The sequence below is a fragment of the Sciurus vulgaris genome (genome assembly GCF_902686455.1).
Source record: "Sciurus vulgaris genome assembly, chromosome: 6".
NCBI classification, from domain to species: domain Eukaryota; kingdom Metazoa; phylum Chordata; class Mammalia; order Rodentia; family Sciuridae; genus Sciurus; species Sciurus vulgaris.
Window position 1 is genome coordinate 34,820,684 of NC_136466.1, and position 26,950 is coordinate 34,847,633.

The window sequence follows — 26,950 nt, forward strand, 5'->3', positions numbered from 1 at the left end:
GGGCTGCCCTCCTGCTAAGGCTCTAAATTTCCAAGTGTAAGACCTGAGTGCAGGAAGGTGGGAGGGACAAAGAACCTGGCATCCCTCTGAGCCCTCATTTCCTTCCACCTCAGCCCTCCCATGACATTCCTGCTGAATGAGGCCAGGTATCCTTGCTTTCTTTGCTTTCTCACTGAAACATGCCCCAAACACAAGGTGGCCTTACAACTGGGAAAACTGAGCCACAGGCCAGCAAGAAAGCCAGGGATGCCACATGGTCTTCCTCTGGGTCAGTGGGTGCCCACCCTGCTGTGTATTAAGACTCTCCCATGTGGCTTCTGAAAGATATAGACCCTGGATCCTACTAGAATCTGATAAATCAGAATCTCTCAGGGTAGAGCCTAGATAGAGATATGGTTCAAAGCTCCCCATTCCATGCCTGTGTGTAAGCAGACAGATCACAAGATGGGAAACAATTTTACTCTCTACAGGAAGGGCTTCAGATTCCCTCCAAGGAGGGAACTGTCTTTGTTTGGAAAAATACCTTCTAGAAGTACGTGGGATAAAAGATAACTGCAGGCCTGGGAGAGCTCCTACCAACAGGTCAGAATGAAGCACAGGACCTTCTGTAAGATACAGGAGAAGAAATGAGGGAATATGCTCAGCAAAAACTGGAACGAGGGAGAAGACACCATTAAGAGGAAGAAAACATGTCAATCAAGGTAGAAATTTCCAGCACGTAGCCCTGTTCTACCAGAAGCGACCTGTATGGCTGGAAGGTGCTGCCTGCTCCACCTTCCTCAGGAAAGCCACAACATTTCCTCTGAGTGGGCTCTGACAGCTGTAAATGGGGACTGGGTTTCATCCCTGGGGCAGCAGAGTGAGCAACTAAGGAGAATGTCAGTAGCTCTGAGGATAAGGACACAAGCCCTGAGGAATTGCAGTACCACTGGCATTTCAGGGGAGTGAGGGGGTAGGATGGCATGTGAAGACATTTTATCTAGATTTCAGTTCCTTTGCTGATAAAAATAGGATCTTAGAAAACTAGAATTCAGAGGATATTGCCTTCACATGAAATCCATCTTAATCCGCAAGCAAGCATTATATTAAGCAGAGAAACGCCAGGGGCGTTCCCATTAGAGCCAGCCACAGCGGAGGATGGGCAAAGGTTCTAGACAGTACAGACTGGAAATGGAATCCAAAATCATCATTGTTTACAGACAGTACAACTGTATACCTAGGAAATCCAAGGGAGTCCACAAAAATATATTAGAATTAGTGAGTTCAATCCAGCAGCTTGATAAAAGATAATTATATAAAAATCAATAACCTTCCTGTGTACCAACAATGGATGGAAAGGGTTCGATCTGCAATAGCAAAAAAGAAAAAAAGAAATCCTTGAAATAACCCTGATTTAAAAAAAAAGATGACCTGTATAAAAAATAAATAATACTTCACTGAGCAACAAGAAGGCAGAATTAAATAAACTGAAAGATACACCACGTTCCTGGTAAATACTATAAATTATGTCAATTCCTCCTTTAATTAGTTGCTAAGTTTAATTTAATGTCAATCAAATCCACAAGGGATTGTTTAACATGACAAAACAGTTCCAAAATTCATTTGAAAGAATAAACAGATGTGACCAGCCAAGAAAATTTTTGCAAGGAAATAACAACAAAAGAAGGAAGAATCCAGCCAGATATTTCAAAGCAGTACTGTCCAACAGAGACATAATGCAAGCTTCATAGGTAGCCACATTTTCAAAATCAAAACACACACAGGTGAAATTAATTTATGTAATATATTTTATTTAACCCAATATGCCCCAAAGATTATAATTTCAACCTGTAAGATACTGGAAGATTATCTGTTAAGAACTGGGGTTGGGACTCAGTGGTAAAGCACTTGCCTGGCAGTGGGAGACCCTGGGTTCCATCCCCATCACTGCAAAGAATAAATAAATAATCTGCAAAATATTTCATGTTCTTTTGTGTGTTCAAGGTGGGTACTGTCTTTGAAATCCAGTGTGTATTTTACAAGCAAAGCACCTCTCAATTCAGGCCAGCCACAACTCAAGTGCTCGGTAACCTCATGTGGCTCATAGCTACTGTATTGGGAAGTGCAGCTTCAAAGTATCTAACACTTCAGATATTAGAGCTTTGAAGCTCTAATACAGTTTCGTGTTGGTACAACAACTGGTTCAACTGCAGAAAAAATGGAATTATGTGTGGTATCACTTAACCTGAACTTTCCTTTGCAACTGACAGGAGACGGTTTGTGGCATAATCCCTAAAGAAAATATATGTGCACAGTCAAGGCACCACAGAATGACATTTTGGTCGACAGAACACATAGATGATGACAGCCCCATAAGATTGTGACGTTGCAGCTGTCTCAGTTTGTGTAAGTGCATCCTATGTTCCCACAATGGCAATTTTGCCTAACAATGCATTTCTCAGAGCATGCCCCTGTCCTTAAGCAGCACACAACTAAATACATATCAGTAGCTCACAGCTCTTTAGTTACTTTTTATTCTACCTCCAGCTTGCATAAAACATAAATGCTCCTTATTTTTCACCAGGTCCCAATCTCTGCTTTCACAGAAGAAATACCCAAGCTCGAAGATGATCCTGAATGTTCTGCTCCTATAGCTGGTGAGAGCTGGTCCCTCTGCCACCAACAGCCCAGCCTCTGTGGCTGCCCTGCATCCCCACTATGGAATTTGTATGTCAGCTCTTGGAGTAGACTCTAAAATAATTTGCTCCTCCTCTCTCATCATCATTATCAAATCATACCTTTAGGGCTCTAAGAGGACACATTTTCAGGTCACAATTGCCACCTCCAAACTCAGAACAAAACCAGTGGGTCTTGTCTGACCATAGCGTGGTGGCCCAGCTTAGCACGCACCAACTCAGCAATAGTGTTTCTGGTCTAATTCATAGGTCTTTGATCCATTTTGAGCTGACTTTTGTGCAGGGTGAGAGATAGGGTTCTAGTCCCATTCTTCACATATGGATAACCAGTTTTCCCAGCACCACTGATTAAAAGATTCTTTTCTTCAACTTATGCTTTTGGCTCCTCACCTTGAGGTGCACGCAGGGTCGGCACTTCTTGCAAAATGTTCCAGAAAAGTCACACCGTGATTTCAAAAAGGAAGTATGCAGAAGGGCACAAGGACAGAAGAATGTAGTCATGGCATCAGCAAGGCAAATATCTCTGGAGGAATGAGCACTACTCCATAGGTCACCCAAGAGAGGAAGGCTCCCAGAAGGGGAGGAAAATGGGCTACACTGTTTCCCAAGTGCAAAGCAGGGGAAATGGCCCATTCATTAGGGTGAGGCAGAGCCACCAGAGCAACCCAGGCTGCAATGGCTGGTTCCTATGCCTTCAGCGACTGTGGTTAAGGCACCATTGCAGTTGGTTTGGGAGTGTCTCCACTTTCTGGGTAGTAAAGTAATGGTGTGTTTTACAGTTGATGGCACCTTAGAGTCGATGAAATGCAGAAATAGCCAATGTTTCCTGAACCCCAGCTTGAGCAAAATGATTACTGAGCATCCATTCTTCCGGTGCCCAGTGAAGTGGGTGTTGATGAAGCCTCTCCTTCTGCAATCTAATTGAGTTTTGGAGCATGATAGCCTTTGTCCAGGCTGCACAGCTTCAAAGAACAGAGCTGGCCTTGTGACCCACAGCAGCCTCCAGCACATAAGCCCACTTCTTTCCAGATGGAATGGGGTGGGGGCAGCATAGCGCCCACCTGGCCTCTCTGCAGTGCTTGGCCCTTGGTCCTGGATGCCAGGTTCCTTTGCCTGCAAGCAGAAGCTGTGTGTCCCACTCCGCCTGCCCTGGAGTCAACGTGCAGTGTAATTGAAATTCATGGATGAGCCCGAGGAGTCAGCTCCAGGCTTGGTAATAACTTCTCCATATTAATGGCAGCACTGCAGGCCCGGTGGACAGCTGACATTTAATATGAAACATATGCAGCAGAGCAAGAGGCACCTACCTGGGCCCTCCTATTCCAGAGCTCCCACCAGTGGGGGAGGGGTGATTTAAGGCAGTCCCAAAATTCAAGGGGCGGGGGTCTTCCTCTCTTCTCAGCACCTCCACCCAACTTCAGGGCCCATCCCTGCAGGAAATCTCTGCCAAGAACACACAAACTCATGTACATGCACATGTTTGCACATGCTTTCCAATGCACACACATGCACATTCACATTTAAATGCACACATGCATATACACATTTGAATGTGCACTCACATCCACCTATAAACACATACTCACATGCACACTAGCACATGTGCACATTCACACACATTCTCAAATGAATACTCATTTGCATACCACCCGTGAGCACACTCATCCATTTGCATGTACATGTGCACATCCACATGCACACTAAATGCACACACATGCAAGATATGCACATGCATGCACACATGCAAACACACAACTCCATACATTCTCCATGCACAGGAAAACACACACACAGGACCCCCCAGAGCTACCCAAGTCAGAGAAGAAGGTGAGGGTAAGGAAAGCAGTCCCTGGTTCCTGGAAGGGGCCACACTCACACTTTACCTTAAGGATCTTCGAAGGCCAAAGGGGGAGGTCCAGGCCAGCTCAGGCAAAGTCAGCTTCAATGCTGACTGGACAAGCCCAGCCCTGATGTACTTCCCTTGGACTCAGGGCAGATAAGCCACTGGCTGGCTCCTCTGCTCACACAGTTGCAGTACCTCTGATCCTTCACCTCCCTCCTGACTCTGAGTGAGGGTCCTCAGTCCCTCATTCATCAAGTGCTAGGGACACAGGGGGACAGGGCATGATCCCAGGTTAACCACTGAGCAGGAGGAACCTGAAACCTGCCAATACCCAAATGTGCAGCATCATTATGCTCAGGCACCAGCGCCTGAAGGGCAGAGCATGGAGCAGCAACATGAGCTAGGATGGGCCGGAGAGAACCAGCCTCCCTGGACTCAGGCTCAGAGACCAGTGACTGACATGCTGGCACTCCTGAGGAGACCATCTGACTCCATGATGCCCTTCCCTAGAAAATTCCAATGGCAGAGGCCCTCCCACTCAGGGAAAGCCCCAGAGATCTAAGTTACTCCCCTGAGACTCACTGTCCTTATCTGTAAAATGGGGACAATAGAGGCCAATTCACATGAATTTTGCCAGGGACTGCGTAAGTTCCAGAGGTAGATGAACAGCACCACAGGGACTGGTTTTCCTCAAGCAGCTCTCCTGCAGAGGCCCCTCAGCACATGGAAACACAGCCCTAGCTTCCCAGAGGCCAATCCTGGTGGTCTGCCTCCCTCATTATCACTGCAGGCTGGGGGCGGGGAGGAGCATGTGACTCAAGCCACATCCCCATATTGCACTCCTGAGCCAAGGTGATTGGTTATGAAAAAATCCCAGGACCTAAACCTGACAGTGACCAGACTTCCATCAAAGCTGTAGTAGAGCCTCAGCAAAATAAGGCACTTCCTTTTTCCACCACGCTGTCTCTACGGGCATGTGAGGGTAGCTGTAGCCACTGGTGCCCAGTGACCAGAATCAGATAGGAAGGAGGAGCTGAGCAAGCAAGGGTCAAGACACCAGCAGACCCCTGAAATACACCTCCCCATTCCCAGACTGCCTCATTGCCCAATCCTCAGACACCTTATTGGCCAAAACCAGAAGAGTCTAATTTTAGATCAGACACCTCTGTGGCACGCTGACGGGACATCATGAGGCGCGCAGGAGGACTGCAGGTTGCCACTGCCATCGTGAGCACGAACCCCTGACAAGCCAGCTTCCATTCTGGCAGCCACAGTCAGCTGCACTCCCCTCCCCAGTGCCACTTCAGGAAGAACGTCTAGGGAGTCTCTTCCTCTCACCAAATAGCTCCCGTAAGGAGAGGCAGTGAGGCCAGCCAGGAAGTTGTGGATGGCATGAAATAAGAAAAGAGGAGAGCTGCAGTGAGGAAGGAAGGCTGAGAACTTGGCAAGTTCTCTGGAACACACCCCTCCTGCACAGATGCCCCTGCCAGGAGCCCAGACCTATCCAGGGATCCTGCTGCCAAGACAGCCTCCATACTTTTAGAGGACCCATAAAGGGACCTTAGGACCTCCCTAGGGTCTTCACACTGTTTGCTCACACAAGGTCAAAAGAATAAAAAACATGACACACCAATGCAGCCTCTCCAAAGAAACAGGGGAGGATCCAGCAGCAATGAGCCCATGCTCCCCAGGGACAATGATCTGTCAAGGGACATGGGGCATGGCTCACCAAGGTTCCCATCTCTCCCTCCCCTGACCCTGACCCTGATTTGAGTGTGGTCTCCACCTGGCCCCTGAGGTGTCTGAATTTGCAACTCCAGCTTTGGAGTTTGCCTGGAAGGGTCCCAGAAATGGCAGACTCCGCTCACTTTCCATCTGGAGGAAGTGAGGATTGGTAGGGGAAGGGGATGGTTTGTCCGGGGCCACAGAGTGAATCCCAGATCCCAACTCAAGGTCTCTCATTCCTACTCAATTCTTCCCCATATATGTACCCAGAGGGGGCTTCCCTTCTCTACTTAGATTTAAACCAGGAGATTCTAATTTAGGTTGTGTAAATCCCCCCAAAGGGGCCAGAAAACCATGCAAAACCACATATGTGTACAAGCACTTTTCTGTGGGAAAAGCGGCAGAGATTCCAGTCATCCTCCAGGGGGGCCTGCTCCACTGAACAGAGACACCCTGGGGTTGGCAGCAGAGCACAGCAGGTGGAAGTGGGCTACCCCCTGAGCACTAGGAGCCCATCTCCACCTAGTCTGGTGTTTGACCCTTGTGGACACAGGCAGAGATGCCCACAGTGCAAGTCACTGAGAAGCTCAGGGTACTTGATGCGCGGTTTATAAAACGCAACTCTGGCTGATGTGTGGAGAAAATTGTTGGGAACAGACCCATCAAAAGCAGCTGAGGAGCACAGGAGACAAAGAGAGAGCTTGGGGTCGGGTGTGGTGCACAGCCCCAGGGAAAGGACTGGGATGAAGTTCCGATGTCTCTAGAATGGTGGCTGGTTGAACATGGAGGTTATGGAGGGAAGGTAGATCCTGGGATTCCCTACCCAAGTGAAAGGTGGGGTCTGGAGGAGAGTGAGGAGACCTGAATTCCACCCAAGGATTACTGGGTCATTCAAGGAGGGAGTCCCAGAGGCTGCTGAGCAAGCAAGGCTTCTAGAACCCTCTCTATTCCAGACTCTAGGGTCTGATCCTCAACCTGAAAGGTGGACAAGATACTCATATCAGGCCTGCACACAGCAGTTGGTTTGAAGATGAGACTGTAACCCAATTGGATCCAACTAGAACCTTCCCCAGGATGAACTCTTTAAGTATCACCCAGAAAGAAGCATTTTCCATTTCAGAGGGAGTTACCTCCTTGAAGATGAGTTACACCTAGAGCAGCTGATGGCTCCCTCAGGGGAAGGAGGAATATTCTGAGGTAAAAACAGAGAATGGAAGAGCTGAGAGACAGATATCATGTTCTGAGCTCCTGGATCCAGCCATGCCTGAGGTTGACCCTACTTAGAACCCCCAAGTTACTGGGCCCATGATGTCTGCTGTTTGTTACATCCAATGTGAGCTGTATTTCTGTCACTTAAACTAAATGAGTCTTAATAAATCAAAGAAGTAGCTGAGACTACTCTGTGTAGATTGGTGGCTGCGTAGACTGTTCACAGCAGAGGCTTGGTAGATGTCCTCACTCCGACCTGATGAGTCCACACAGCCTAAATACCTATGGAACTCAAAAGTTCCTACTAGCCCTGTATGGTGTTCTGACACCCTCTCACTGCTTTCCAGGCAGTGCCAAGGCAAGGTGGGAGGAAGGAGAACCCTAAAAGATAGTTACAAATCCCAGGACCTCATCCCCAGCCCCACAGTTCTAGGGTCTACCCACACTTGCCTGTCACACTTGGTACCTGACCTAACTAAAGCCCAGTGTCGGGCCTCAAAGGCAGCAGCCTTCTCATCTTGGTCCCTCTGGCCAGCTTATGACTTTTCTGTGTGACTTTTAGTGAGCCCTATTGCCCAGCAAGACGGGACAGAGCTGGTGCCTGGCCAGTAAGCAGTCCAACAGCGAGAGCCCCAGTTCAAGAGGCAGCAGTCAAAACTTCCTTCTTGCATGGGCCCCACATGGAGGCGCTACCTCACAGGGTCATGGCGGTTTATACTGAGGCCCCAGGATTGGACTGGGCCTTGAAGGTCAGACCTTTTCCACCATCCAGCACATAGAAGCTTCCTTCACCCTGGCCAGTGACACCAGGCCAGGGAAGTCCCCAAGACTGCACTCAGTAGGGAGGTAGAGATGGACCAGAGTCACTTCCATCCTACTGGATTCCTCACTGTGATTGTTCACCAAGGAGAAGTCAGAACACCCATACGGAGCTGCAGCTCAGCACAGGCCAGTTAACTGGCCAGCCGGCCACCAGGCCTGCTCCCAGCTCCTTCTCACTCCCATAGACAACATTCAACACTCCTGACCGAGCAGATGGCCAGGAATTCGAATAGGAAAGATCTGGAAATGTTTTAAAGAAATGGAATTCTTCTTTTTCATCCTTTTTATTGGTATGCAGCAACAACAACAGCAGCAATGAAAGCCAATAAAATGTAGCTAACGTGACCTTGGAATCAGACAGCCTTTGGCTGCCAAGACTGAAGCAAGCTTTCTTGGCTTTGGGGAGCCTTGGGTTGCTTATCCCCATCTGCAGAATGGGGATAATATCAGGACATGCTCCCGAAGGTGCTGTGACCATACCATGGGTCATAAGATACACAGTTGGATCAAGGTAAATTGTCACCTACTATGATTACTTTCTATGCCAACAGGCTTCTCATTGGGTTTTTAATAAACATGTAAAAGTGACATGAAATTAGTGACCCATGTGGCCCAAGAAATACTAGAGAACTCTTCACAGCAATGTGATATACAAAAATACTTTGCTAATCAATTTTCCTCATTCTTTGTGAAAAGGCAAAGTTTAACTCCCGTGAATATTTTGAACAACTTCTGACTATTGGCTATAAAAGAATCCGGAGACTCTACATTCATCAGTCTTTCTGGAAATAAGGTATATGGTAGGTCCTATGACCCATGTCTTCGTGTGGCATTTATTGTACCTCTATCTGACTCCAGAAGATTTTGAACACTGACCTGATTTCTGGGAAAAAAAATAAACTCATATTACGTAGGGAAGCAGTTCCTCCTGCACTCTCAGTTCTATGGGATTCTGCAAACCTATGCCCTGATTCTCAAGGGGGCATCCTAACACAATGTAGGCAAAGTGATATACAGCACTCAGCTGGAATTAGCAGAAGATAGCTTGGCACTGCTGGAGCCCCTTGATTCACCGCAGAGGGGCTCCATCTGAAAACAAAGCCAACACACAAGAAGGCAGAGGAAAGAGGCAGTGAGACCCTGATGAACTGGTAGGAGCATCTGGATCCAGCCACACCTGAAGCCTTTTCACCTTGTGTGCTGATAAGTTCCCCTTTCTGTTTAAACACATCTGAGTTAAGTTTTCTGTCACATGTAACTGAAAGGACTTTGACTGATACGGTGGATATGTTAGAGTCCCTTTGTACTAAATAGAATAAGACACCACTGTCAACATAATAAAAGTTACTACTTCTTTCCTTTAAAGCAGAAAGATAGTCTCATATGTCTTCAGGAACAGGAAAGCAGATGAGCAAATATGTGTATCCTAAGCCAAAGGACATAGGAAAGGGAGACACTTTCCAGCCAAGCATCTAAACTTAAGCAGTGGGGCCACTGCTGCCTCATGTAATCCTGCACATCCTCTCTGCACCACCTTTATCCACACATTTGCCTGGGAAGCTAGTTGCACAAATTCTGCAAAGATCTGGTTCCATTGTCCCATCTGTGTGGGAAGTGCTGGATTACACAGAGTTCACAAGATTTCTTTATTAAAGAATTTAGAGATCCTATTAGGCATCATAGACTCTCCCAAGGTAAATGCAGCTGCAGGCTTTCCCACACTGCTTTATCCAGTGAACCCCATTTGCTCAGAAAAAATTTGCAGAACACTCTTGGGAGCCTTGTTTCTCAAAGGGTGGTCCAAGAACCAGGAACACTAGCCTGAGAACTTACTAGAAATATAGAACCTCAGGCCCCACCTCAGAGATCTTATTAACAAGATCTGCATGCTCAGTACAACCTGACTCACCTACTTTGGTGTATTTAGGTACCTATTGAGGAAGAGCCCCAGTAACAGAGGAGGGAGCTCTACGTAATGCATGGTGAAAGTCAATGGTTGCTTGGTCAATGAGGCACATTTATCCATGTATGGCCCAATGAGAGGGAGTGCACAGAAATTGATTCCTCCTTTTATTGTATCTCAGCATCTTTCACTAACCCATATTTGGTAGCCCTGTGGCAGAAGAAGTCAGATAGATCCAGGTCAGACTCCCACCATCACTGACTATGTGGCCTAGGGCAAGTTACTCAACCTCTCAGAGTCCCAGTGTTCCATCTGTAAACCAGGGACAAGGATACCTCCCCTACAGGGTCACTACAAGGATCAGAGGTACCAAGTATTAAAAACAAAACAACAACAACAAAGAAACAGGTCATTAGTGAGTGGGGCTATCAAAGAGGCACAGAGGGACCTAAAGAGTTAAGGAATTAATTGGCACAAAATCAGAACAGATACACCCACATACACACACGTGCATGCGCGCACACACACACACACACACACACACACACGGAAGTAAAGAACTAATGATGCTGGCCCACTGTCTCAAGGCTGTTATTCATTGGCAGCACTCAGTTACTCAGGCAGAATCCAGTATTCTTCCTAACCCTGTCTTGTACCTCTGACTGTGTATGTCTAACACCTGAGACATCTCAGCATGCCTGTCCTAACCAGGCCACTTACACCTGGTACCTCTGCCCATACTCCCCTCTCCACCCAACTACCAATCTGTGCCTTTTCCAGCTGGCAACTTGTTCTACAAGACCCCCATCCAAATAGCACCTCCAGAGCATACTCTCAAAGCCCTGACCAGAGTGCCCCTCAGCCTGTTGGCCTCCTGATAGGTACCAGATCTGCCACATCTCTGAGCAGTACAGAGACAGGATACTTTAGAAGGTGCTGTCAGAACAAATGAATCATCAAATGCACAAGTGAATGAACACTACAGTGGCAACCCATCACCAAAACTACCAAAACGCTCTCCAATGGGAACCCAGAGCTGACCCAACAATGAATTACATCCATGTAAACTCTGTCCCACCTCCTCACCGCAAGTCTCCAGCAATGACTCCCTCTTATTTTTAGGAAATTCACCTGCAGCATAAAATGAGGTACACCTATGAGGCCCAGGACATCCTCAGAGACTACAAACAACTGCCCTGTTTTCACCCAATTCCTCTAAGGACATTCATGGTTGTTTGCAATATGCCCAGGTTCTAACTAAATCCAACCAAAGGCAGTGATTTTCCAAAGCAACAAGTGATGTTTCCTGTGTGACCATAAAAAGAACACCAGTGGTTGTGGGGCTCTGATATAATTGCCGGCTCTGCAGAGAGCAGGACCAGTCTGAGCTGCCTGCGGACGGGTGTGCTCAGGGGTCCGCAGGGCTGGAACAGTGGCCACTCACTTGGAGCAGGAGTATCCCTGAGTAGCAATTAGAGCAGAACCACGGTTGGACAGCTTCAGATGTCTGGCCAGCACAGTTGACCTGACCACCACACACCAAATCCAAAATAGAAAACTGCAGTGGCTTCTGCCATGTGCCAGGCCCCCGGCAGCTGGGCAGCACCGCCAATGTCAGTCTCTTCCCTGAGTATTGATCCAGGCTTTCTCCCTCTGGGACCCTGGAAGCAAGGGGACTTCCCAGTCATACTGAATGGCCCAGGTGTTCTGAAAGAAGACCCTCCCCCAGCCTCTCTTCTACCCTTCAGGAATTGTCCCCAAAAGAACAAGCAGTCCATGAGCACTAGAACCTTCATTTCCAAATTCTCCCCTTGCTCAATATAGACAAAACTGACTTTCAAATTACTGACTAGACTTCATCAGGAAACCACAGTATAAAACTCCAGGTCAATCAAGGGACAGAGGACTAACTGGGTATTTCAACACCAATGCCTGCTCCCTGGATGGTGTCCCCTGGATACACAGAAGAAAGATTGCCAGATTACATGCCTACTACACTCCTATCACACATGCTAAAATGCATAGGCACACACTCAACAGATGCCCTGACACAACTATGAGCAGAAACCACCCCTGCCCCCTGTCCAAACACATATAAGAGACAATGGCACATTCACACGTTGATACAGGTTCACACTTAGAAAAAGTACACATTGACATTCCAAAACACGTACGAATGCACATACTAACTGAGATACACACACGTATCAACTTATACCTGGATGCAAGATGTAGAGGTGCAGGTAGACATAAGGAAGATGCACACTCTACTATTTGGTAAGGCCTTTGGGGAGACCCCACACACACACAGTCTGGAATAAATTGCCCCTCTCAGACCAATCAATACAATTTGCCCTCCAGTCAACCCCTTTTGCCGTGCCTGTAGCTCCCTAAGCAGAGGGAAGGCAGAAAAGGTTCTCAGCGCAGGCCTTGCGCTCCCAGGAGATTCCCAGTAACCAATTTCCAAAGCCCAAGCAAGGGCGGAGAACTTAAAGGAGCAAGTCGGTACTCACCAGCCCATCGCAGTTACTGAGCGCCACTGAGGAGGCTTTAGCTAAGCCGGCCACGTCCCCGACGTACAGGCAGGTCCCAAGCAGGGGCTCCACTCGAGTTGCACCCGTCTCACCCTGCCACTCCACAGTAGCCCCGGGAGCCACGAGGCGGGCATTGGGCCGCAGCCGCAGGTGCAGGTCTCTGCCGAAGACCGTGACATTGTAGAACAGGCGGTCGCCAGGGTCTTCCTCACTGCCTCCAGGGAAGCCGGAGGTTTGGACCGGGGCGGCCCTGCGGGCTCGTACCCCGGCTCCGGTCGTAGCCTCCGACACCACGTGGGACACCAAGCGTCCCTGGGCGTCAGTGCGCACCGGCACCGCCAGGATGCGCTCCGCTCCGTGCCCAAGGGGCCCACCTGCAACGGGAAGGGACGTTAGACTGGCCGAGATCTCGGAGTCCCAGAGCCCCGCGGCTGAGCCCTGCACCCCCTAACCCTCACCTCAATGCGAAGAGATGGGGCATTTCACCAGGAAGCCCTCAGAAGCTAGCCCGCACCTCCTGGTTTTCTTGCAAACGGGAAGGGGCGTTAACAGCACCACCACTCCGGAGCCACGCCGCCACCCAGCCGTCCCCCTCGAGGATCATGCCAGCTAAGAGATTTGCCCCCTGCCCTGTTCCGGGCTGGGGCTCCACTGGCACCTCGCGGTTCGCCAGGGGACCCTCACCCCCGCCCCTTGAACCTACTGCCCTTGTCAGGACATGGGGCTGATCTGAAGGCATTCTCGGTTGGTCCCCTACCCGTGCGCCTCGATCCCTCGGTAGTTCCTGCTGATCAATTAGCCTCACCGCTAGCCTCCGGAGCAGCAAGGACTCGGCTTGCCAGAGCACGGGCGGCCTGTCCTCTGTGTCCAGCTCCCGGGGAGCCCGCTGCCAGCCCCCTCTTCCCGCGCGTCCAAGGACAGAGAGGAGTGTAACAGGGTCCCACGAGACTCTGGGGATCCCCTCCGAGGCGCCTTAACCAATCCCTAGGGCCCAAGGCGGTGCGCTCGGCACCGGCTCCTCCAGAGCGTTCCCGGACGCGAGCACCGGCGCCGCCTCGCCCTGGCTCCCCCGGACCCGCTGGAGCTAGCTCTGTGTTCTCTACCGCGGGGCTTTCCCCGTCCTCCAAGCCCACGCTCCGCGGCTCGGGAGCCGCGAGTGCTCCGAGGTTCCCCCTGACCTGAGGCGCCCGGTTGCGCCGCTGGGCGCCCCCTGCGCGACCAACCTGGCCCCGAAGTTGGCCAACTTGGCCCCGGGCGGGGCGCGCAGAGTTTGCCCAAGTCGAGCTGGACTACTCCTGAGGAGGGGGCGGCGGGGCACGCGGGGTGGAGCCGGGCTGATGGGGATTACGGGGCGTGGGGGGCCTGGCCGCACCTACCTGGGGGGTCGGCGACGGCGGCGAGTCCGGCATTTGCGGGCGGCGGCGGCAGCAGGAGAGGCGGCAGCAGGAGCAGCAGCGCGGGGCAGAGCAGGCGGCGAGCGGCTCCCGCCGGCGGATCCATGACAGCCGGACCGCAGCCGGGGCCCCGCACTCGCAGCCGGCGCGAAAGTTCCCCGCGCGCCGCCCAGCCCACATCTGGGGGCAGCTGGAGCCGCCCGCAGCTGCAGCACCGCAGGGCGCGGGGCGGAGGAGGCGAGGCGCGGAGGAGAGGGCGGGGGAGCGCGGAGGGAAGGCGGGGTGAGCGAAGGAGCGAGCGAGTGAGGGAGGCGGGAGGGAGGGAGAAGGAGAGCGAGGGGGAGGGCGGGGACGGCGGGCGCCTCAGCCTGCGGTGACCCGGCGCTTCTTGGCGCGGCCGCCGCCGCCGCCGCCGCCCGCTCTCCTCCTCGCGCCGCCGCCGCGGTTCCCGGCTCGCGGAGAAGCAGAGACACCCGGAGGCGGCGGTAGAGAAGCGCTGCGGATCGGGCTGGAGTAGCCCTGCCGCCGGCCACCCTAGGCGCGCCCCACGCCCTAGCGGCGCACCACCTCGGAGGAGTGGCACCGGCCGGAGCATCCACCTAGGGAGTCCTGGGGCGACTGGGTTCCACCGGTCAGCCCTGCGACTCAAGGGGCCGCTTCACCTTCTTTCTGCAACCTGAGGCAGGACGGGGACACGGGAATAGAAGAGGAAGGAATGCTGATTACTGGGTCCAGGGGGGCTGAGCCAGGCTTAATGCTCAGATCGAGGCCCCAGTGGCCGCTATATACTATTAAAGTAGGGTGCACTCCCAAGGTACCCCAAAGATCAACTTTTGCCCTTACTGTGAAAGACAAGATTCCCTCAGTCCCCACCTCCTTTCTGACCCTTCGCCTTCCATCTGCTTCTTCATCCCTCCATTGCAACCTCTGAGCACAGTTTCTTCCTGCCAGATTTGGGCCTTCCCTCCTGTAGCACAGTTTTCTGCCCTTACCTGTCCTCATTGGGTCTCCCTGCCTGTGTATTCCCCAGCCCCCTCCCTAAATGGCCTCTCCACATTCTGCCCGCCTTTCCAGATGAGCATCCAAGGGCATCTCAGTTCATCCTGGGCAAGTTTGCTGTCAGTGTCCATTGCCAACTGGAATCCCTCCTCTCCAGCAAGGTCCTGGTGTTCCCATTTACTGGAATCACTGTCCATTCAGGCCTGCTATCCCTCTACACATTGACACTTCCCAGGTTGCTCTTTGATACCCTCCTCAGGAATGTGTCTGGTGGAACATCTCCGCAATGTGATCCTCAATTTCTGCTTCATTTTCCCAGACAGTAGACACCTGTCCCTTCCAGCTTCCCATTCACCCTGACCAGGCCTGTGTGGCCTTGGCCAGGGGCAGAGGACTTAGAGATGGTTCAGAACCCTCCCTGCTGGCCAGGAGGACCCAATCTTGTGGGAAAACTCATGACTTGCACAACTGGCTCTTGCTGTGATTTGGTATTCTTGGTTCTGTCATTTCTGGAATCTAGGTGTGAGGGCACTGCAGCTTGAGAGCCATCTTCACCAGAAGCTTCTCTCTCTCTCTACCACCTGAGGATGCCTGAGGCTGGATCTGACCCTGAGGCATAGCAGACATTTGTTGTCAACATTTTAAAAAACGGTGAGATGTCATAAAAATTTAGATTTCTAACTTTTCTTGAGAAATTGGAAGGTGTGGCCACACACATTCTTGCTTAGCCATAGTTAAATAGGGCACTTATGCTGCAGCCTGTTGAAGATCCCCTCCCCTGATACTCCCAACCCATAGGCATGGCTCTTGCGACCTCTGATGACCCACTGGTTCCAGGCAAAGTTGGAACTGGAATCCCAGTGTATCAGAAGAGAGATGACTCAACCCAGGCGTGGTGTTACACTCCTGTAATTCCAGCTACTTGGGAGGCTGAGGCAGGAGGATTGCAAGTTCCAGGCCAGCCTGGGCAATTTAGAGGGACCTTGCCTCTGACTAAAAAATAAAAAGGGATGGGGAATGTAGTTGAGTGGTAGAGTACGACTGGGTTTAATCCCCAGTATTAAAAAAGAAAGGAAAAGAAAGAAGAGAGATGACTCCAAAGTCAGGCATCTGGGAGGACTTCCCCAAAGAAGTGGCATGAGTTGAATTCCAAAGGCTGGGAGAGGCAGGCAGCCTAGAGTTGGGTCTAGCTAGGTGCCGTCCTGGAATATAAAATTGATGTGTTCTCCTGTGATTGTCCTTGCTTCTATCCTCAAAAGATGAATGAAACCCAAACAGCAGCTTCACCTACTTCAAGAGTCACATTCTACCACCTCACTCACTTCTCTGCCATGCTTTTGGTCATTGCCATATTTTCCTACCATCACTACCACTATGTCTTTATGTAGCACTTAATAATTAATAATTTACCTAACTTAATAATTTACCTAAAATTTAAAAGGACACTTCAAATCACTCCCATCCATGGAAAAGCCAATATCTCACCATCTCATCATAAATCAATAATAACTGCCCCCCAACATAAATAAAATGAAAAGAAAAATAGCATCATCAGTTTCTAGCTACTACTGCCTGCAAAAGGCACTTAGGCTGAAGCTGATTAGCAAGTGTTACAGAAGTGTTGAGACAGACTAGCGGGAGCAGAAATCTTTTCTTTGATATAATCAGAAGGATGAAAGGGGAATTGAGAAGGAATAACTTTTTTCCTTGGGGAGTAGATGATAGTTTCTGATAGGTCCGTATAACTGAATTATCTGACACACTTTGCGATGCTTGCTCTAGGATATTTTTTGGGAAGGAGATTTGTTTCTTTGACACTCCTTGCAGTTCTTTCTTCCTGTATCACCCCCAACTTCCAGAAGACTCTATCCAGACAGAGCTCAGACCAACCCTCCCCCTCAAAGATCAGTAGAAGCAGATCACCACCTTTAACCAGACCATCCACTAGTCTCCACAGGGTGCAGTGGATAGATCAGGCCCCCATGGACATGTCTCTCCTCTGTTGCAGGGAAGAGGAGTGTAGACATGTCTCAGCTTCCTGATCACCTGTTGACTGCTTTAAATAAATAAATAAATAAATAAATAAATAAATAAATAAATAAATAAATGTGACTTCCTATTTCTTCACACCTCAATGCTTCAAATCTCTCCTCTTCTGGGAAATGCTGCCCCACCCACCAATATGTTTGTCTCTCCTTTTTCCTTCTACAGGTAAAATGTGGGACACAGATATGCCCAGTGGTTCTTGCCTCAAGTCTACTTCTTCAATCTAGGTCCCAAAAGACAAAAGCTAAAGACCAACCAAGCCAACTCAGCCTGAGCACTTGTTTAGTGCACGTGGAGTTTTCATTTTATCTTGAACATCTTTAGTTCTGGTTTGTACCCTTCCATCAGACACACAATTTCCTATAGCCTATGCCTGCTTCTTGCTCATGATTGTTACCTGTCTGGTTCCTAAAGACACTGGAGTTACAAACCTGATCTAGAACAGCCTAGGGTTTGAGAGGAAGAATGAGGACAATTCAAGGTCAGCTCGAGTCCTCCATATACAACCTCCTTAAAATCTTCCCAAGGATGGGGACCTTTCCTGGTTACCTTGGGTATCAAGAATCACCTCACATACTTTGGAGAGAGATACTAAGAAAGGAGAATGTCCCCCAGGACTCTGTGGGAAGGATATCCTGTGTTATTCTTTTTTTTTTTTTTTTTTTTTTTTTTTTTTTTTTTTTTTTTTTTTGCTTGATGCTGGGGATTTATCCTGTCCTGTGTTATTCTGCAGAAGAGGGTCAGGGCTCCCTGCTCTACCCCTGGCTTCTAACTCACAGCACAGACTTCATTAGAAACAGGAGCACTCTAGAATCCATTCCTGTCCCCTGATGTCCACACAGAAACTAGCCCTCCAGTGGGTCTTCTGCCCCTATTTTAATGACCTCTCCCTCAGTAAGGCCTTCCAAGCAGATGGAGACAATGGGATTTCTCTGACCTGCCTCCAAATCAGCAAGTTCTCACAGGTTGTAAGGAAGGACCTAGATTCTTGCACTCCCATTGGGACCCATGTGCAGAGTATTCCAAGTGCGAGGAGTTAGTGACCTTGTCATGGGGCCTCTGAGAACAGCAGTTCTGTACAATTCCGCAGTTGGCAAACAGCAGGTGCAACGACCAGTCAGATGCTCTGGCAGAGTTCTGGCTGAGAGTGGCCTTGGTAAGCAATATGTCAGGGGAACGCTGATTGAACAGAAACTGGTGGCTGGTGGCCTTCAGGGAGACTCATTCTTGTTTCTTGAGCCACCCGCACATACATACCCTGACAGAGAGCTGTGTCAGAAAAAAGATGAAATGTGGGTAGTGTTTAGGTGGCAATTTTCTTCATTGTCCTCTTGTGCATAGAGGTTTCCTGTCTCTATTGAAACTGGTTCTGCCTGGAAGTGAAGAACAAAGGGCTTGAAGTTTGGAGGCATAAGGATCCAGGCACAGTCAACACTTCTACAGGAAATATAAGATTGAAGCTTAAACTCATTCTAAGTAATAGTGACCCAACTCAATGCCTACCTGGACTATGCACTTGTATGTATGCTCAACCTAGCAGAGAAGAATTTTAAAGGGGTTATCTGAATGCAGCAAGCAAGGACATCTGGGGCCCAGTTGAGCCAGGTTTGAGATTCCTAAGTTCACTTGTGTCTGACCTCTCATAGGAGTCAGGGGCCCAACTGGTCCAGTGTTCCCAGCTGAGAAAGATCTCTGAATCCCCTCAGATGCTCCTGGATGCAAGTAATAATCCAGGTTAAACCATAAAGAAATGCAGAATCCCACATACCAGGGAGTCTGTAGATATGGCAGCTCCAGAGGTAACTATAGCCGTAAGGGCCCTGCCCTCTGGATATCATGTTTCTCCCTGACAATTTAGAATAGTCAAAACACAGGGGTCTTACTTTTCTCCAGAAGTGCCAGCTATCTCCCCTCTGGTCAGAGGGCATGGCAAGGTCATATGCCCATTGCTGAACCAGTTATTGACAGATGCAAGGTGGTTACTAGAACAAGCCTGGACTAACCATCTGAGGCCAAATGAATGCTGGGCTTCAATCCCAATGTGCCGCCTTTAATTATGAATGGAAGCACCACTCAGTCCCAGGCAACCTTTTGCTGGTAAAAGAATATGGTCCCCAATGTGACTTTATGTTATATCCCATTCATATACTATATTATCTATAAAGTGTGCAGAATTCATTAATTTGTAAGAAAGAATTCATTTTTTGTAAGAAAGTTGTGAAGGGCCCAGACCTATCACACTGTGGTGTTTGGTGTTCAAAGTCATTCCAGACATTTCCTCACTTTTTATGATCTGAGGATCTCAACTGGTGACCCTGGCCCAGGCCTGGCTAGACACTCCACCACCACTACGATCTCTAGACTCCAGGGCTTTGTTCCCTCTATGTCAGTTTCCTTCTATGTAGTCCAGTCTGACCCTTCCTAGTTCATGTATTAAAGAAACAGGCCTTAAAGGTGCACAAGCTTCCAGGTGGGACTGGCCATGGTACAAACTGCAGAGACCTAAGACCAAGGCACTGGTGGGAGAAAAACACTGGGTGCAAAGTTGAGGACTACTGGTCACTTCTAAAGCAACTGGAGACTCCCTGGAGACCCTCCTACTGCTTCTCCAGGACATGCCCAGAGCACTTTCCCCAGCCAAGGCCCATCACTGGAAGGAGGTTCTTCTTGATTGCCTTCCTCCTCAGCAGCTCCAGGTGGTCCTTCCTTTGCAACAGCAGAGACTGGACACAAACTTCCTAGGACTTTTAAAGTGGAGCTCATGGATGGACTGATCATCTCTGCTCCCTGCCAAATAGTGTTCCTTTCCTCTGATGGTTCCAAAAAGGAAAAAAAGAAAAAGACCTACCTATAACCTTTGTCCAATTTTTAAAAGTTTGTTGGGGTTTTTAATGAAATAAATTGCCCCTGTGCTCAGTTGTTTTTGCAGGCCTGGCTCCAGGAGGCCCCTCAGGAGAAGTCTTTTTCCAGTGTCCCTAAAGCCCCCAGTCGCTACTCCTCAGGGCTGGTCCCCAGGCTCTCCCCTTCCTGGAAAATCTCACCTGTTCTGTGGGTTCCAGAGTCTGGATGACCATGGCCACAGGAAAGTCCATCCCAGTCCTTGAACGTACCTCCATCAGGGGCCTGAACTTCCCCTGTTCTGGTCCTCCTGGGCATCTTCCCTCTCCACACAGACAGGCCCCCAGCCAGAGACCCAGGACACCTCAGCCCCTCCTTTCCTTTATCCCCACATGAAAGCCGTCACCAACTGCCTCTACCTTCTAATTAGCTCTCCAAATTGTCCTCTCCAACCTACCCCAGCCTCAACATCTCTCTAGGACATGCACCCACCAATCATCCCCATTGGGCACCAAAAGCCTGAAATCAAGCCCATGGACTTGAGGCACTTTCTCTCCTGTTAGTCAGACGTGGGTGTCTCCAGGACACCAGCCACTCACAGCACTTATCTTCTCACACGTGTCTATGTCCCCTCATTTGTAGGACTGGAATTACCTGCCTCCCTACCAGTCTTGAATAAAGCTTGGGGCCTGGCTTATATTTATTTTCAACAGAGGGTATGTGTCAGCAGCCTCTGAGCAGGCTTGTTGCTAAAAGCATGAATGCTCTGTTGAAATAAGGGGCAGATCTCTAAATTAGAGAGCTCCCTTCCCCACCCTGACAGCCCTGCTATCCTGAGCAGCAGGGATCTTGCTTTCTGGGGTTACTGAGTGGAGAAATACATCTTGGCTCACCAGCATAGATGATTTCAACTCTTCAGAGAGTCTTGAGACAGGATGCTCAGGCCATGTCATCCCTAGGGAAATTTACTTAACCTTCCCATGCCTCAGTTTCTCTAAATAATGGGCATAATAGCATCACCAACTTTCGCAGGGTGGTTTTAAGAATCAAATGATTTAAGACATATGAAGGGGGTCTGGGGATATAGATCAGTTGGTAGAGTGCTTTCCTTGCATGCACAAGGCCCTAGAGTCAATTCCCAGCACCATAAAAAAAAAAAAAAAGACATACAAAGGATTCAGAACTGTTACACAGCAGATTGAGCTCTTGATACCATAGCTGGCATTGGAATTCACATCCTGTTGCACACGTAATACAGTATTGCACTATAGACAGGAAACTGCATAGAGAGGCTCCTAGATTTACAATAGAGTTATGTCCTGATAAACCCATAGAAAATTGAAATCATAAGTAATAAAGAGTGGTGAAAACAGGAGAAAGAATGAGGAGATGAAGTAAGAGAGGCAGCCAGGGGACCATAGATGAGGCCGCACTTTGCAGGTCTCAGAGTTTGCATTTTGTTCTGAGTGAAGATTTAAAGTAAGAGAAATAAAGCAAGATCATGTTCATCTCAAAATGCTCTGGGAACTAGGAGTTCTCACTGGTGGCTTCCTGGCTCCCTTCTCAGAAGAAGGATGACCCATACCCTGGTCCAAGGTAACTAGTCAAGATGGACCCCAAAATTTTCCTCTTCCCACTGAAACAGACAGATGAAGTCACTGGGAGAAGTGGGTCCAGGGGCAATTCTTTTGGCAAATTAGTAAAGTTCTGGGGCAGATGATCTCCTCAGATTCTCCTGACATCCTACCAGGTGGAACTGCAACATCCCCACTTGCAGATAAAGAAGCTGAAGGTCAGGGTAACCACCTAGGGCATGGAGCCAGATAAGACCCCACTGACTCCAGCACTTGCCACCACAGTAGGGTGTCTGGAGGCTTCTCTGAGGCCCCTGGCCTTCTGGGAGGGGTACAGAGCGGAGTTTCTACAAAATTCCACTCTTGGCCTAAAGTAGTAGTGGAGCCATGAGCTACTGCTTAAAATGCAAGTATCCTCATAATGAATAGGGCGACGCCAATTGGTGACCCACAGGGCTTTGTTTTTTATCTTAAATAATTTTCTAAGACTTGAAAACTCAAAAGATTTCCCATTAAAGTATGCAGCTCTGGCTTTTATGGAAAGAAAGAAAGAGATAGAGAGAGAGAGAGAGAGAGAGAGAGAGAGAGAGAGAGAGAGAGAGAGAGAGAGAGAGAGAGAGAGAGAGAGAGAGAGAGAGAGAGAAAGAGAGAGAGAGAGAGAGAGAGAGAAAGCACATCTGGCCACACTGGGTCTGCTCTGCCATGGGCAATCAGGAACCTTCAAATGATTTCCTGACCCTCCTTCACTGTCCCCACCCAGTCACTTTGCCCCTAGGAAAATCATGGCCTCTAACCCCTGAACTACACAGTCCACCTCTCCACCTCTGCCATCTTCTTCCCCTTCCCCTTCCCCATCTGCTTGCACATGGGATTGAACTCAAGGGAGCTTAACCACTGAGCCACATCCCCAGCCCTTTTTATTTTTTATTTTGAGACAGAGTCTCACTAAGTAGCTTAGGACTTCGCTAAGTTGCTGAGGCTGGCTTTGAACTTACAACACTCCTGCCTCAACCTCCCAAGCCACTGGGATTACAGATGTGCACCCCCACGCCCAGCCACCTCTACCTTCTTCAAGGGGGTGCTGATGCTGGTGCCTCATCCCTTAGGTGGCTGCTGGATGGGCCTGCGGTAGCTCAGGGACAGCTCGTCAGCCTTTGCATCCCTTCCCCTTTCCCAGTTTCTCTATTATCTCAGATGAGGACTTCCACTGGGGTCTTAGGATTCTGGAACTTTCTAGAATGCTTCTTTTCATGATCATTACATGGCATCAGCAGTTCCCTCTTGCCCAGCAAGAGATCTTGTCTTCTGGCTGCAGATATAGTGACTGAAGGAAAGACTGTCCCCAAAGGCCTCTAAACATGATTCTGAAAGCACAGGATGCTGGGAGGGCAAGCAGATGACTATGCAGGATGGAGGTCAGAGAACTGGGGGCTAGGGATGCTACAGCATAACTGACATTTCAAGTTTGGGGGACTTGCCAGTGGGATACTGTGAATAGAAAAGAGTATGCCAATTCAGGGCACCTGACAGGCAACTTCCACAGGAGACTAGAGGCAAGAGTATTCATTTGCACATACATGCACACACACACACACACACACACACACACACACACACACACACACACTGCGCCTCACACACATGAGCACACTTGTGCAAAAACACACTGACCTGCAGCTCATGAACACCCACAGACCCAGACAGGCAGATAAGCACTCCAGAGCCCACACAGCGCTCCAGCCTCCCTAATTGCATTTTTGAAAATGAGAAAGAGGAAATCGAATGACTTTCAGGCAGCTGCTATTCCCCCATGGCGATTTCCCATCTCTGTTTGGAAGGGCTGAGGCAGCAGGACAGCCCTGAGTTCTCATCTTGGTCCCAGGACTCCTTAGCAACCCTCAGTGGGATCTGCACTGCAGGCTATCTCTAGCTTCAGTCAGCTGGCCATGTCCTCACCTGCCCTGCCTGTGAAGGCTGTGGACAGGAGCTGCTGGCTCCCCGAGGGGTGGCAATGGTGGTGGGAGCCACTGGTCTGTTTGCTGGTGCCCCCGCAGAGCACAGGATCACCATTATTCAATATTTCCCACCATTATTGAGTTCAGACTCCCTGCCTCATGCCATAAACCCTGTGCCCCATATGAACAACTCCCCTGCCTCCAGACCTCTTCCCCATGATTCTATGCTGTGGTCGGTCCTCCTGTGGAGACTCTTGCCATCCTGACCTGTTCCATGGACCCTCTGATGATGAAGTGTCCCTTCCCCAGTGCATGGCAGCCCTGAATTGACTTCCTTTCTTCCATTCATATTAACTTGTTGGCAAGCCCCCCCAACCTTGAAATGTGGTACCCCACATGGCATCTCAGATAGATCACAAGTGGAAGGTTACTGTTCACCACAAAACTGTTGGTCTTCAGGTTTTCTGCAAGCAAATTCACTTTATCAGTCACACTGTTATACCTGAGGTCAAGTAAGACCCTCAGGTTTTTTTTTTCCATAAGCACAGTAAAGCCTTCCTCCAACCCCTAAACTGGACATTGGCAATGGAGATTTTGAACCTGATTGCAGGTATTGTTGCAATGATACTTTTTACTGGCTTGATTTGTGAGATGATGGGGTATATTATTGAGCAAGGGCTAGGTCCCAGAGCCAGTTAACTCCTGGGATGATCCAGCCCTGTTCTCAATAATCAAGTCCTTACTCTGCTGAATCACCTATGGCACAAAAGGATGAGAATTGCAGAGCCAGGGTGGTCCCAGATAAGCCCTCATTGTCCAGAGGAAGACCCTGAACTCTGGGAGCAACAGGGGGTGTTACAGTTTGGATCGGGAAGGTTCCCTAGATATCATGTGTTGAAGAGTTGGCCCCCAGTGCAGCGTGTTCAGAGGTGGGGCTTTGGGGAAGCGATCGGGTCATAACGGCTCTGATCTCCTTGATGTTAATCCGTTGATGGGTTCATAACTGAATAGACTATTGGGAGGTGGTGGAAACTGCAGAAGGTGGGGTCTCATTGGAGAAAGTAGGTTACTGGTGGTGTGCCCTAGAAAGGCATATCTTGTCCCTAGCTCCTTCCTTGCTCTCATTCTGTTTCCTGTCTGCCATGAGGGGAGAAGCTTCCTCTGACAAGCCCTTCCTCCATGTTTCTGCCTCACCACAGGCCTAACAGAAATGGAACCAGTCAACCAAGGACTAAAATCTCTGAAACTGTGAGCCAAAATAAATCTTTCCTTCTGTAAGTTGTTATCCTCTGGTATTTTGTCACAGTGATGGAAAGCTGACTGGCAACCATAGATGAGGGGAAACTTGGCTCAAGATTCATCAGAAACTTGCTGAAGTTTCTATCACCTGACAAGGCAGCGGGGAAACAGATATCTCTAAAAGGCTAGACCTTACATTCACTAGAAATTGGGCCTCAGTCCCACTGGATCCCCAGCCTCGGCTTCACTGAACCCCTAATCTCAGTTTCAACCCAGGCTGGGTCCTGGGCTTGATCTTATTGGGTCCAGGGCTTGCTTGATCCCAGTGGACCCTTAGTTGCAGTCTTATTGGATCTCCCCCTTCAGCCTCACTGGTACTGGGATATTGGCCTGGCTGGACCTCTAACCTTGGCCTCACTGAGTCCCAGGCCTCTGCCCAGCTGAGCCTGTGGTCTTAGATTCTCTGGACCCCAGACCTCAGCCTAGATCCAAGCTGGACCCCGAGCTTTGATCTTCATGGGTCCCATGGCTTGACCTTGCTGTGCCCCAGTCTCAACCTCACTGGTCTCCAGACCTGAACTTCATTGGACTCTGAACATTGGCCTCATTGGACCCCCAGCCTTGTCCTCATTTGGGCTCTGAACCTCAGCCTAGGCTCAAACTAGACCCTGAGCTTTGGTCTTGCTGGGCTCCAGGACTTGGCCTCCCTGGGTCTCCAATCTCAGCCTTGATGGGCCCTAGTGTTCAACCAGTTCAGCCTAATTGGATCTCTAGCCTTGACCCTACTAGGTGCAAGGCCTCAGCCTCCATCCAGGCTGAACTCTGGGCCTCAGAGCCTGACCTCACTGGAGCCCAGGTCTCAGCTTTGCAGGCCATTGGACCTCAACCTCACTATACCTTGGACTTGGGTCTCGCTGACCCCTGGGTTTTGGCTTCTCTCCCTCAGCAAGTTCTCCCAGGCCACAGACCAGTCTGTGCCCCCAATACAGTACTGGTCTCACCTTCTCCTCTGCTGGGAAAGTTAAGACTCCCAAGAAAACGCCTTCTGCAGGAGGCCTACTCCACCAAGCAAGCTGTTGTCCTAGAGAAAAAATAAAAACCTCACTTATAACAAACTCAGTCTGTTGTGCAACTTTGCAGTACAGAATGTACATGTGCCCAATCTCCCCACTGTTGCATAATTTTCCAGCTGTTTTCAGGACTATTTCATTTCTTCGTCTGGCAGATTTCACAAGCCATATATAAAAATTAAATATATATATATATATATATATATATGTAAATATAAAGATGAGCATATGTGTGCAATGAAATGACAAGTGTAAAGTGAAGGAAAGGAGGTGGGGACAAGACTTAGCAAAAAGGCAGATGAAACAAGTGTAAACATTTTGAATGCCACCTTCTAGACGTCTGGGAGAGAAAATGAACTTGGACTCAGTTTAAATTTAAAGTGAGACATTCGTCCAGTGAAAAAATCAATTACAAACTTGGAGGTGCTTTATTTCCCCCTTTTTCAGTAGTTTTCTTCCTTCCTTCCCTTTTTCCCTTATTTTCCTCTTTCTTTTTAGCAACCCTTCAAACTCCTTTAAAACACCATCATTTTGTGTGCATATTCTTGGCAAATATTATTTCTTCCTCCTCCTCCTCCTTGAATTCTTCTTCTTCCTGTCTGATTTATTTTTTATGCAATTTACTTTGTATCTTCATATTTTAATTGACACTAGAAGAGAAACTCATGAGTGCCAAATATTTCTTAGTTATATAACCCAAAATGCCCCCAGACAGGACAGAAAGGCCTCAAGAGGACCACTTCCCCGCGTCTCCTTGTTGAGACCATCCAGTACAAGCTCTGCACTTCCTCTCTATTGGAATTTCTGTTGAGAACACCAGAGTGTTCTCACCCATTCTCCTGGAACCAAGATCATCAGAGTGGCACCTGTGACAGGGAAGCAGCTGAGCCAAAGCCCAAGCCTGGCAGGTCCCCACCCCACAGCACAAGCTGGAGGCTTGTAGGCAGCACCCTGCTCATGGTATGCTTGGTTGGGACAGTACTGTAAAAACTTTTTCTAATTGAATTATAAAATTAAAATTACATATAAAATTAGGAACTTTCAGATTAGAAATCTAGATTCTTGATCCCTTTTGATAAAATTAAATACCCCAAAAATATTGGGTTTGCAATCCAGTATAGCAG

General features: G+C 49.1%; 1 protein-coding gene across 1 annotated transcript in view; it reads right to left on the reverse strand.

Moving 5' to 3' along the window:
- The window catches only part of ADAMTS2 (ADAM metallopeptidase with thrombospondin type 1 motif 2), a 254,454-nt gene extending 240,093 nt beyond the window's left edge, over positions 1-14,361 (reverse strand). Inside the window, exons 1-2 of the mRNA XM_079144112.1 lie at positions 14,088-14,361; positions 12,691-13,085 (exon numbers count right to left, since the gene is read on the reverse strand). Coding sequence (XP_079000238.1) covers positions 12,691-13,085; positions 14,088-14,211 — 519 coding nt within the window. The 5' untranslated portion in view covers positions 14,212-14,361. The remainder of the gene's footprint in view (positions 1-12,690; positions 13,086-14,087) is intronic.
- Positions 14,362-26,950: the final 12,589 nt, after the last annotated feature.